The sequence below is a fragment of the Brachionichthys hirsutus genome, chromosome 2 (genome assembly GCF_040956055.1).
Source record: "Brachionichthys hirsutus isolate HB-005 chromosome 2, CSIRO-AGI_Bhir_v1, whole genome shotgun sequence".
NCBI classification, from domain to species: Eukaryota; Metazoa; Chordata; class Actinopteri; order Lophiiformes; family Brachionichthyidae; genus Brachionichthys; species Brachionichthys hirsutus.
This window is the reverse complement of record NC_090898.1, coordinates 7051158-7064890: the sequence shown is the minus strand read 5'-3', so window position 1 is coordinate 7064890 and position 13733 is coordinate 7051158. Positions and strand designations below refer to the sequence as shown.

Sequence of the window (13733 nt, the reverse complement as noted above, 5' to 3'; positions counted from 1 at the left end):
TTAAAAAAAGGAACGTTTGCAGCAAATGTTCTGCCAATGTGATTGTGGGTGTAATGTGGGACTTAGAGCCTCCAACAGGCTGATTGGTATCGCATTTACTTTACCACCTTTTGCACATTACTGGTGCCATATTTAAGCAATAATCGTGTACCGTTAAACACTGATTAAACCAGGAGAATAGCTCAAAGAAATATCCACTAAGTCTTGTGTTTTTTGGACTGACCTACGACCCGGAGTTCAGCGTTGGTGAAGATTCGGCCATGCTTGTTCTCTGCCACACACTGGTACATGCCGATGTCAGCCAGATTCAAGCTTCTGATCGTCAGCACGCCATTGTTTGGCTGAATCCTGTCCTGCTGAAGACACATGCGTACACACACACACACACACACACACACACCAGACAAAAGGACCAATCAGTGGGAGTTTTGTGTGTAAAACTATGCTGCTGTAGAAGCAAAGGGAAAAAGCTTCCGTTACATCTGCACATGCTCCTTAATACTCGTAATCAATATGTCATGAAAATACTGTTATGAACATCATATTACATCGGCACTATAAAACATGCTTAAGATTTAAGCTATATGCATTGATTTTTGCCATAAAGCTATGACACTGAAGGGGAGCAATACAATCTTGAAAAAAGACACAATATGACATTACCGCCGCGCAAACCTACCATGAAGGTATGTCATCCATTAAGCAACATTGCTATACATTAAGCAACATTGCTATCACCTCGGTGATCATTTCTTATCACCTAGGTGTAATATTTACAAATATGAAACCTGTCTGACTCTGCCTTTAGTCATTCCCTCCACTGCTGGGAAGCTGTGGTGCAGTGAATAACACTCCCCATGTTATGTCTTCAATATCGCAACATAACACACCTCTTTCACACCACTTGTCATTTGATCCATCTTTTAGAATAAAAAATTAAGCGATTAAGAGACTTAGAGATAAATAAATCTGTTAAGCCAATGTTGAGTAAGTAAGATAATGAACGCCAGTTTTAAACAGTACTCTGTGAGACTCTAAATGAGTCATTCTGCCATCCATCCATCCATCCATCCAGCCATCCAGCCATCCATCGACACCAGACTGCATGTATTAATATCATTATACAAACAGAATATGCTCCCATTTTACTCATTGAATTTCTTTACTCACTGTATTTTTGTGTGTTTTCACATTTGAACTAACCTTTAACTTTTTTATTGCCTTGTTTTGGATCCATTTTTCCCTTCCTGGTGTTTTTAATTTTTCTTGTTTGTAGCAGTATCAGAAGCTTTCTGGACAAGTCTATAACAAGCAGTACCGTATGTGCAATATAATTTTTTAAGGACAGCTTAATTAGGACAGGCTAATTAGGGTCATTATTGTGTCACAGAGTTTTAAGGGGAGAACGTTGGACTCAAACGGCTTTTAGGTGAGTAATTAGAGCTACACATGGACATTTTAAGTACCACAAAACTCTGTTCATTCTGATGAATGGCTGATCTATTTCAAGCATTGGACATTCTTTTTCTACCCTTAAGGGGGTTGCTAATTGAAACACTGCTAATTTTCTTTTGTCTAAAAAGTCCCGCAGCTTAACATAGCACTGAGATATTATCAACGGTGGGTGAAATCAAACCTCTGAGGAATTAGTTACGAAGGAGAAGCAGCACGTAGGCTGTTTTGTACTCCTGTGGGTAAAATTACTGTTTACGGGTGAGAGCAAAAAAAGCAAAAAAAAAAAAAAAAAGACACACTGTGTTTTAAAAGAGTAAATAAATTACATTTTAAAGATGCCTCCTTCATTGAGCATAAAAGTAGACACCTGTGCGAAGCCTTTTCTGACCTTTAAAAGGTTTGGAGCTTTTTTCTGCCCCCTTTTATAGTCATGTCATTTTAAGTGTGGCAGCACTCCTTGTTCCTGCCCTTGATCTTTCCCATTGAGTGCAGCTGGACTTTTTAATGTCACTGACAAAGTAGTCTTGAGGGTCCTGCTGCCAGTGTGTCTGTCGTCTAGAATCATTACAGCATTACCACTTGAAAAGACAAGGACTGTCCCTTAACATCAGTCAGTGACACTGCTGAGGCGCTTCAAATAGGGCTCTTCCCGAAGCCCAGTTACACAATGGATACACGCCTGACCTGGCACGAAAGCCACCGCCAGAGGGGGTCCTGAGCGAGGATAGAGGCAGTAGTTTCCAAGTGGGACACAAAGAGTCCCTCGGTTTTTGGATGGAACTGGTTGCTTATATGAGTGTTCAAGAGGAAAAGGATGATGGAGAGAAAAGGAGAGTGCAAAGTAGAAAGAAAAAGGGGAGAGAGAGAGAGGCATCATGACTTTGAATAGATGATAGATGGTACATTTTATGTTACAGAGTCTCAGGGCCTGGGGGCGGGGGGTGAAAGAGATGAAAGAGTGCTGTGTATGTGTATGGGTCGGTGCCACACTACACTGTTCTGTACCCACGGCTGTCTTCTACAACCCTTAGAGACTCAGCAGGGGCTCTATCCCAACATCTTTAGCACTTGAGACAAATAGTGGCATTTGTCTTCTTCATAGATGTCTTTAATTAATCTAGACTTCTTCTTTCATACCAGCACCTTTTCAAGATCAAGACCTCTGAAAAGGCCAATATGAATGCTACATTGTGCGTCACAGCCACAATGATTATGTAGCTGATTGCATACACCATTGCAATGGCAGCTGTAATTCCTAAAAAGCAGTTTGAAAGTCGGAAGAGGGCGAAAGTAAGAAAATATCAAAATGGTACAGTTACTTTACGTATGTCACTAAAAGACAAGCTGGAGCTTGTCTGGAGAAAAGACAAGCATGAGTGGATCCTTGTTTCACCAGGGTGACATTATGAACTGACAAACCTCCTCTGTGCCATTTAAATCCCTTGAAGGGGACCCAAAATGAGGTGTAGAGAAAGACAAGTGCAAGGATAGAGGCTTGAATGACAGCTAAGAAAAAGCTTCTGAGATCAAGTGAGAGAGAGAGAGAGAGAGAGGAAGAGGAGGACTGATCCATTCTAATGAGGAATAACAAATGGCGCCCCATGGCCTTCCTCTTCTTCATCCTATTTCTATATCACTGACCTTTGTATTTGAAAATTGATTTACTGTTGCTGCTGTTGATGCCTGGCATTTTGAAAATGGTAACACCCTACCTTGTTAATATAGCCACTTGTACAGAGAATACGCGAGTACCTCTGCCCCTCTCTCACCCAACTGCATTTTTTTACAATGACATTACAAATCATACTGGAGACTCAGAGGTGGAGCAATGAGGATTTTCTTTGGTTTAGAATGGATATGAAGGCAAACAAGGGAAGTGACCTTTGTTCGTGCTTCAGAAGGAACAAAGGAAGGACAACAATAAATGAGAGAGGAAATGTTAATGACAAGGATGCATATTTATATAGATTAAAATCTGACGCTGCAAACGGGATTTGTATTTGACGTCTCTCTCAAACAATTCAAAGTATAAAAATCATCTAATCATCTTTGCCGATTGTGCAGAGTGATTAAGGTCCCCAATTAAAGTGTCCCAGATTTTAGATATAATCTCAGCACTCAATCCAAATTACAGAGAACGAACGACTGCCTGCCTTTAAAGATGTGTCCAACAAAACACGAACCAAGGGGTTAGGGTCTCATTACCCCTTTGAACCGCTAATACTGACAGCAATTTGCAGTTGTACTTTGTCGGTAAAAATCACAACCAATACCAAGACAAACTGCAGCAATGGCCAACATGTTTAGATGATATATAAGGCCTGTTTGTAATTCCTTGAAAGAAGAGATCTAATGATGACATTGAGAGTAGCATATCCAGGCGAGTAATCAATCAAAGTGATGTTCTTTTCCAAGTACGAGGACGAGTTGCTTTAAAGAAAGATGAAACCAAAAATTGGTTTGTCCTTTAATTAAGACGGAATCCAATGCAATCATGTCATCTTTTGTCTTGGCCATTAAGTTATGTTTATCCTCACCATCTCAACTGCCAAGGGGCTGTTATAATGAAAATCATATCGAGTCCCTGCTTATAATAACAAAGACATTTTAATGTAAGCCTGTTGGACTGAGCTTTGAGCTGTGCTCATCTGTGCCTTCATTCATTTGTGTTGTTGAAGTTGAAAAACACAATACACTTCAGATGCATGCACATGTATATGTGAACTGGCTGATTAATTACTCAACCAAACACTCAGCAATTTGAAATGGTGATGGAAACTCCCAGCTGATTATGTAGTCCTATTTTCATCCTTTTCTTGTCCTATGGTGCTGCATGTTACAGAAACTGAACAACGTTGCTCTTCTTTGCCATTGGGCCAGAAATAAAACATACCTCCATGTGGTCCAGAGCCTCTCCGTTTTTCAGCCAGCGATAGGAGGGCTTGGGCTTTGCACTTGCCTTGCACTCCCACACCAGAGTGTCATCAATGGTCTTCTGAATGTCCTGAGGCTTCTCAGTCAAGTGAGGTGCAGCTGCAAGGTCACAAAATCACAACCTGTAGATGAACTCTGTAATGCTACACAAACACTTAGGCATTGCCAGCAGTTTCACAAAAAATCAATGAGCCAACGAAGCCAGCAATTACTTCATTAAGGAAGCATCAGAGACCACAAATTATAAATCTAGTTCCATTAATCTCTACTTGTAATATATATAAACAATACCAACTGGGAATATCACTCTGGGAATGGAAGGCCACATAATTTTGGGAGGATTTGTTACCTTTCTGCCTGAATTAATTGAATTTAAGATTAATCTGGTTTGCTGTACTGTCCTGCTATTCCTAGAATAGCAGTATTGTCATTTTTTTTATAGCCATGACATTAATAATACAGATTATATTCTCTTTTTGCCTTTCGAACTGTTGGAAAATGCCTCTATATTTATGACGGTGATCCTGATGTTACATAAATGACTGGCAATTTATCTCTGGCGACAGTTCGGCAAGATTTATGGCCATTATGAATCACCCACATAAATACAGGACGTCCTTCCAGGGTCAAGAGAAATGATGGAGTTGAGTCCGTCCATCTGCGTGCCTTCCTGTGTTACTTTGATAATGTGGTAGAAATAATAATGTAATTAAATTAAATGCTGTCATTTGAAATAGGCCTTTATATTATCACTCTTATGGGAGTTGAGAGTGGTTACAGCTGGAACTGCATCTACAGTTCAGTGTCAAGGACTTTTCGGTACAACAGAAACTAACCCACACCCGACTTCAAACAGGGTTTTCCATACCAAATAAAAAGTTTTGTTTGGGGGAAAGATGACTGTTCGGAAAATGCAGTCCTGACAACTAAGAAGTCAAAATCACAAACACATTAGGTGAGAGAAAAGATACCTCGAAGCATAAAAACAACTGTGTTTCAAAAGAAAAGAAGGCGTTTGAAGCCACTTAGTAACAGTGCTGCATGCATTCGTCAAACTGCATTTAAATCATATTTAAAAAGGCATACAGGAAGGGCTCCCACGTGAAAACAATAATCAAAAAACAGCTGACTTTCTTTTCTTTCTCTCAGAACAAATGCAGTCATCTATTTATTCAGAACTACCCAATTAAAATCACTGTATAAGAAACACATATCAAATGATGCTGTGTTAGCAATAATACAAATCATACATAAGAGATAGGGAAGAGTCAATTTGATGACCCCTTAAAATGCGGTCAACTGCTAACTCGTGATATAATTTCATAAATCCCCTGCAAATACAGAAGGACAAATAAGTGGAAAATCGAAAGAGAAGCCTCCCTTTAGTGTTTCGGTGCTCGCATTTGTTGGGTGTCACAAACATCCCGTTATTGATTCTCCTGCTCTACTATAGAATTGATGGATGTCCAAAAAACTCCTGTTGGCAGTTTAAAACGAAATTACAGATTTTTATCACCTGGCAACTGGCCAGTCAGCAGGGCTTTGCGATGTGACTTAAATCTGACCAGGAGAAACATGACATCTACACAACTACAGCAGAGAAAATGTGCAGAGTCAATGCAACACAGCACAAAGACAATGACGGCTAAGATAAGAAATGGGTGAACCTCAATCACAAAATGTGCATAATGTGGTGATAGTGTTTTCATTTGTTCTAGGTCCTCTGAGTTGTCAAAGGACAGCGCTGTGATGCTAAACAGCTCTATGAACAGGCACTTCTCTTTAAAATACTGTGGACATTTCCTCTTCGCTGCAAGTGCTGCTACTGCTGCTGCAAAAAGTGTATTATCATATCAAAGGAATTTCTGTCTCATCAAAGAAATATCTAGATTTGCCGATTCCAGCCAAGCTCATCCCCACAGCACCTTGTAGGAAATCATCATCAGTGCATAAAGCGCAACATAATGGAGGGCGGAAACCCGTAAAAATCCTCCAAAAGAGGTCATTAAAAGCTTTCTCAGGATGTGGCCCATAAGTCCAGTGTTGGTGAGGGAAAAATATTCTCTCCCTGAAAGGTGGTATAAATCTGGGTGCTACTGCCTTACATTAGCCAGTGGCACAATAAAAAGCTTGTCAGAAATGGACTACTGGTAATAGGTTAATTTATTACCAACATCCCACTATATGATGCATTTATATATGGCTTCCAGTAAAAGCTACAGATTTTAGTGAACCTTCGAGCCTATGAATAAATTGGTAGCAGATTAGGTAAAAGTCAGATCTATTATTGTTATTATTGACAATTGTGTTATGTTAGACCAAGAGACGACTTTTTTGCCCCAAAAGAAAACTTATATGAAGGTCAAGAAGAGAGCCATCCTACTCACCATAGAAAGACAGCTTTCCTTTAACTGAGTTTCTTCCTCTGCTGTTTTCAGCCACACACTCATATATCCCAGCATCCTCCTGCTGGAAGTACGGGATCTCTAAAACTCCGCTGGCTTTGTTTATGTCCACCTTCCGTCCAAATGAGGCTCCATCCACTCTTCTCCAGCTGATAGTTGGCACTGGGCTAAAGGAAGGAAAATAAAACATGGCAAGACCACATTAAAAAAAACACTGCTGAAAAGCCTTCATCCAGGTCCACAGCTTGGTCAAAGGCTATATAAAATAAAAGATGGTGATTCATTAGTGTACGGCCTCTCTTGGGTCAATATGAAATGTGAAATCACCATGGGGCTTCTCACATCACCATGCAGGTTTGATTGGTACAGCGAACAACCAACGGTGTAAATGTGATGTGGTTTATCAGAACGCAGTGGGACATACTTTCCCAGTGCAAAACACTCCAGTGTGACAGTTGAGCTCCGAGCCACGGGGACGACTTCAGGAAATTGCACTTCGATCTTTGGCTCGTATTGGCCCATCACACCTGAAGTTAGAAAGAAAGACATACAGAGATGAGGCCAAGCGTGGGGAACTCCTTCTGCTCAGGACTCGCGAAGCTCACAAAGCAATAAATGCAAAACAAAGAGCAGCTCTTGACTGTGTTAGCTAAAAGACATTATACCACTAATTTGAAATAAAAACTAACTATTGGGTTTCTGATTCAAAAGCAGTTATTTACTTCGAGGTACATTCCAAGCCTGATGGTTTGCATATCATCTCACATCTACTACTCATAATTATAAACATATATTGCTTCAACATCAGATGAAATGACGCAGCTCCCTCTCGCACTGTGATACTTTCAACATAGTTCTCTTTTTTAAAGTAATCAACAACATAAAAAAATCAAATAACTTTATTGGATATATATATTATATATATTTTATACCAAGACATTCACAACTCTTCAAAAAACAGCGAGTAGCAGAATTTCACACAGTCTATCCTTAACTTGGACATCTTCCCAACATTTATACACTCCAAGCCAAGCCAAGGCTTTACAAATGCTACATCTGATTAATTTGAAATACCAGGCTATGTCTAGTAAGTGTGTCTGTGCCTGGACTACAAAAGATATAGTGACTCAAACTATATTTTCAAAAGAACAATAATGAATCTGCCTTTACTTTTTAACCCACGTGAGGTAAAAACCGTCATACCATCGACGCGTAACACGAGAGGAGTTGGTGGTCCTTGAACGCTGCTTTTGGTGACGGTGTTTGTGACTACGCAAGTGTAGTTGCCCACATCAGATGATTCCACTTTGGCAATGTAGAGGTTGCCTGTCTTCTGGGACACAAACCGCCTGGTGTCCTGGATTACAAATGTCGGGTAGGTATTGAAGATCCATGTGAAGGTAAGTTCTGTGAACAAAGCAAGAGGCGTCAGATCAATTCAAGAACATACTTTATACGCCATCCATCACCATGTACACACTATCTGTGTTTCATCGGCAGTCTCATCGCTTCAGTGAGAGCAGAAGCCTTCGGGGATAAAGCAATTAGTGGGTTGGAATGATTGCCAGCTTTAAATGATTAAAACCCAGTTTGTAATTGAAGCATAATTGCTCTTGTTCACTGTTGGATAAATAACCTGAGTTTCACAGGGTGTTGGAGTTATAACACTGAGAGGATGAACAATTGGATTTATCCACAAGAGAACTTTCTGCCATGGCCTGCTTGACATATAGCTCGGTTAAAACAGGTGGAGAGGCGCCGTCACAATTGTCAGTTTCTTCAACAGGATGAAGCAAGGCATTCAAGTCCTATCTTCACTTGGCTTGGTAATGTAGGGATAATTCCATATTCACACTGGCAACCACGCATACAAACACAAAAAATGCAGCCTGCACAATCTTTTCAACAAGGTGACTACATTTGGGCAGCAAAGGATGTAGAGGCAGAAAGCTCCAGCATAATAATGCATAACAAATACAATGCAACATTAGATGGCTAATACACTGCAATAATGAGCAGTACTGCATGAGTGATCATTGAAATGGAGGGAAAATGTATTGCTGTAGTAACTTTGCCGGGGATTAAAAACTCAAATGTGTTTCAGCATCTAGCAAATCATCAGACTCACTCACTGACACACACATTTCATTTTCTTTCTTTCACCAGAAGAAGCATATCCTCATCCACTTTTCACAGGCTTACAGTCAACTTTACATGTGGCAGAATTTCTGCCAAAGTTTGAGGTGATTTTTGCAATACTTATAATATCTTATAGCACTGTACATTTTGAATGATAATCATAATAATCACGGTAATTCTATTTAACTTCACATTTATTATTTTGTATGTTGTACCTTTGTCTTTCGTACATGTTCTTGGAATTTATCACCACGCACTAAACCAATGTAAAAGAGCTCATGCTATTCAGGAACCACATGGTCTATATTCATCATCTGTGAGAACAAGCTTCTGGGGCAGACTCCCAGTACGACTAACCAACCAGAGAGCAGCCGGAGAGGCTTTACACAAACAATCAGCAGCATTATAAAAAGGAACGATGGTGTTTTGACATATTGACGCAATAATATATTGCTCTGGACCATATTGCATCCCTGTCCCAAAAGTAATCTCGACCGTTGGTAAAAACTTGTCTCGGCAATGACTTGGCGTAGTACAGAGAATAATCAAGGCTTCAGTTGGACAATCATCGGCTGAATCAGTATTCTTTCCTTGTGCTCGTTGGGCGCAAGTAAATGTGTGGGCTATGGCATATTACCGGTACTGCAAGTCTTGCAAATCACAACATAAAATGCAATCTTGTGAACTTACAAAAGTACATCTAAAGATATACCTTCCCTTTTATCAAGTACAGACAAGTGTAGGCGCTTTATATTAGTTGGATTGACACAAGACAAATCTGACATATTTGGAACCTGAGTTATCACATGTGTCTGTCTCCTGTGCTACTGTGCAATGTTTCCTCTTTCTCACTTTGAAACATTACACTGTATGAATGAATATCCAAGTGATGTCATAGGGGGTGCTGTGGGGGGCTATTGTATCCTCCAGTGTAAGCTAATTTCGAAAGGGGACACTCCGCAGAATGCTCCTATGCGTCAGTTTAACCACTGGTAAGGTATCAGATCAGACGTATTTTAAAATTTATTCTTAACAACTTTGAAAGTGTACATTTGATCTAAAAGTATTTATTTAGTGTTCTGACTGGATTGCAGTCCTATCACAATCATCTTTTTATTGAAAACCTAATGCGCTTGGATAAGTTTGTATATAAGAGTATTTTTGAGACATGGCCGAAATTGCATCTTTTTTCAGAATAATTTATTTGGATTGTGTTTAGTTTGCGGTTCATGTTACAAAACCTCTTGGGTAGGTTAACTAAGCTGGTCAGTTCAATGAAACCCTGTTCCAAGTTGCATTATTGGTTGCAGCCACTTGGTATCTTGTGCTGGCCATCCCATTATACACCCACGCATAAATACTGAGCTTTTTCCACCTGTGTTTTGGCAAATTTGGTTACAAATCTTTAAAATCTGTCTTTAAAATCGAATCAAATATATGTTTTATTTGCTAACAATCTGTAGTAACAGATTGTCTTAGATATTTAATTAATGGTTTGGCATATTGGTAAATACACACATTTACAATGTTTGAAAGCGTTAGGGGGCAATTATCTACAGTGTTACTCATCTTACAATCTATACAGTAACAACAACGCTATAGAGAAGGAACAGTTAGCTGATCTTAGTAAATATACAAGAAGCATGGGAAAACAGCTCAGCCATCTCTCCCCAAGGGGAAAAGCATCTAAACAAAAAATATCTCAAATGTTTCTTAGCTTGATCCACTTGATGCTCAAAGATAAAAATTGTGCAATCTTGTCCCCTAAATATCCCAGCTCTTCTCCTGACAGCCCCATGCATATTTAATTTATGTTTTGGCATATTTCAATGTTCTAGGGTGTTTAGGTTACTAATTGGTTGGTTAAAGATTCATGGTGTGCAACAGAAAGCAGGAAATCGGAAGTGGAAGGCACATAGTGATATGGTTATGTATGATGGCTTGACTGGAGAGCCTTCCCTGGATGGGTGGTAATGGAATAATGGAATAATCCAATCATTAAGGACAGCGAGTGGCAGATTTTCATTGTGTTCCATTTAGCTCTTGTGTAATGAGCAGGCAGTACCAATTCCACCTTAATGATCTCAGAAGACAAAAGAGAAATGAAACATGACAGGTCAAGGACATACAGAATCCAGAATATTTTCTGCAAGTGTGTATTATATCAAAGATAAGTTTATGGATGACTTATGTCAGCGTTGGTGATCTTCCCTAGACCATAACGGCCTTTAACGAGGCCTATGCATCTGTATTCATAACAGAGGAGTTTACTCTATGAAACGGCTTCGGTCACGCACATGAGAGATATCCCTGCAGGCAATGTGTGTGTGTGTGTCACGGAGCAGCCTCTGTTTTGGGGTAGATACTCTGTGTAGAGATACCAAGCGATTTCAGCCTTGAGTAAATCTAAAAGGCCCAATTCCATTAGTGAAAGGAGGTCAGATGCATTCGGTCTTTGAGAAGCTCTGAGAGCAAAATCTGGTGGCGATGGTAGAGCTCTGATGTAAATACAGTAGAGTGCAGTGGGACGACACGGTCGAGTGCCTCTTGGCTGTGGATCAATATTTTGGTCATTCTTTAAACATAACTTCAAAGTGCTTTACAGTTTTCACAACATCCTGACTGCACCAAAATCATTCCCACAGCTGTCCCGGGGGATTTAAAGCATCGTTAAAATGAAATAATGGCTTCGTGAATCATGCATGGATTATTGAAATCCTTTAAAGGGGAGATGAGGCACATCCTTGTCTAAAGCTGTATTGCCCTGATCGTGAATTATGCCCTGTCAGCACCTATTAGAGCGTGTTTCTCACTTTGCCAGTACTGAGAAAATCTCGTTTCTCTGTGAGTCAGATGAACAACAATACTGCTGTGATCTGACTGAGGGATGACGATTGTGAAGACGGGTGAACTATTTGGCCGTAACCAACCACAAGCCTCATTTAAAACAATGAGAATGAATGAAAGGGTTATGCTGCTCAATGGCATTAAAATGTTAAATGTAAGAATAATAAAATTACCGACTGTTTAGTTTAAATGCATGAATTGTTCCTTTTTGAGGAGCTAAGGCTTTGCATCAGACTGGATGTGACAGATATGGGCCAGGTGTAACGGTTGTTGTTTACTGACAGCAACCCCTCCAGAGCTGAAGTCCCAAATGATCAATGTCATGTTAGAGAAGGGTCCAAGGGGAGTTTGTAGTCAAAAATAAAAAGAATCGCATTTTGGTAACAAATGACAGCAGACAAGATGAACATGAATTATTGAACAAGAAGTTGTGACTGAATCAGTCTATTAACATTTCCTTGAGCACAAAAAACAAAGCCCAGATATCATATAATTAAATATGTATTAAACAAACATACTGGCATGCATAAACATTTGTGAATTGCGACATTGTCAGATGTGCATGATCAAAAGCTATAACCTCACGCATCTTAAATGCTAGCAGAATCACGGCAGAAATTGAGCAACGTGAGATGTTTGAAATATTTTCCTTTGGGGATTTATAGCAGTTTACAGCAGCCAAAAGTGTGGAGCCCCTGGAAACAAGCAGCAGCTGGGGAGGCCTTAGTGAGCTAACCTTCCAGGCTAAACTGAGTTTCTGCTACACATATAACTAACCATTCACACTCCTGGCACTTTCTACAGTAAAAAAAAAAAGAGACTGGAACCATGTCAATGAAGCCACCTTATTACGCAGTTAATCAAAACAATGCTTTCTGTAAAACGATCGAAAAAGAAAGAAGTAATTTAATTCTCAGTCTTGAGTTTCAAAGAAGTTAAAATGTGTTCACACCTTTTGAAAGACCAGCTGCTGACCGCTATTCATTGTGATTCATTATGAGATGTGTTTCCACATTTAAAATCCAGGCGTGATGCTCATATTATGAGTCTAGTGACCTCCAGACAAAGTCATTTAACGCTACCGGTCATGTTCAGGATTGAGCAACAGGAGAACTCCTGAATAATTCTTGAGGTATGAAAATGTCAGTAAAAAAAACATCTCAAAAGTGAAAACCTCCCTTGGGCTCATCTTGTTATGTAAAACAAATTATCGCAAATAAAAACCTTATTCTGTATGACCGATCCTCACATACTTGTCCTGACGATGATGTGTGATTTAAGCTACATAATGTGTAAAGACCATAAACACCATTAAAAATTGCTTGCAATATACAGTACAGCCCCACAATTGCTTTTTTTACAGTTAGATATATTGATGCTGAATTTAGTGGTCACATTTCTCATGATCAATACATTTTTAAGGGAATAAATGGATGTTAATTGATTAAACATATCTCTTTTCAGACACGTTTGCATAAAGTACTTGCTCCTTGTTTGTGTAATATGTACAAACTGCACAAAAGGATTTTGCACATGAAATCTTTACAAGGAGAAGTCAATCAATGTCTGACTTCTGCTTTCAATGGCAAAACACTGCCTAACCCTGAAGGTTGTCTAGTGAGCAATACGCTCCCTGACAATGCAGGCACATAAAGAATGCAATCTTTCTCTCCCAATTTCTAAGCATTAGCCTGGTGCCTGCAGGATTGCCTTCGGAACAGACAGTTCATCAAGCTTATACAAAGAAACACGATGGGATTTTGCATATGGGGACCCCATCCCGAATAAATCAATGATGTTTCCTCGCGAATAATGAATAAGCTATTTAATTTAACTTGCTGTCCCCAGATCTTCCAAAAATATTTTTAGATTATGTTATGACACTGTAACCACGGCCCAGTATTTCTGACAATGCTGTTGTATTGTTTTGTTTTGTTTGCTAGAGTGTGTGTT

General features: G+C 39.5%; 1 protein-coding gene across 1 annotated transcript in view; it reads right to left on the bottom strand.

Moving 5' to 3' along the window:
- The window catches only part of LOC137909616 (contactin-4-like), a 51791-nt gene that overhangs the window by 20277 nt on the left and 17781 nt on the right, over positions 1–13733 (bottom strand). The window contains exons 5-9 of the mRNA XM_068754083.1: positions 7998–8201; positions 7219–7321; positions 6777–6961; positions 4349–4488; positions 224–356 (exon numbers count right to left, since the gene is read on the bottom strand). Of these exons, the coding sequence (XP_068610184.1) occupies positions 224–356; positions 4349–4488; positions 6777–6961; positions 7219–7321; positions 7998–8201 (765 nt within the window). The remainder of the gene's footprint in view (positions 1–223; positions 357–4348; positions 4489–6776; positions 6962–7218; positions 7322–7997; positions 8202–13733) is intronic.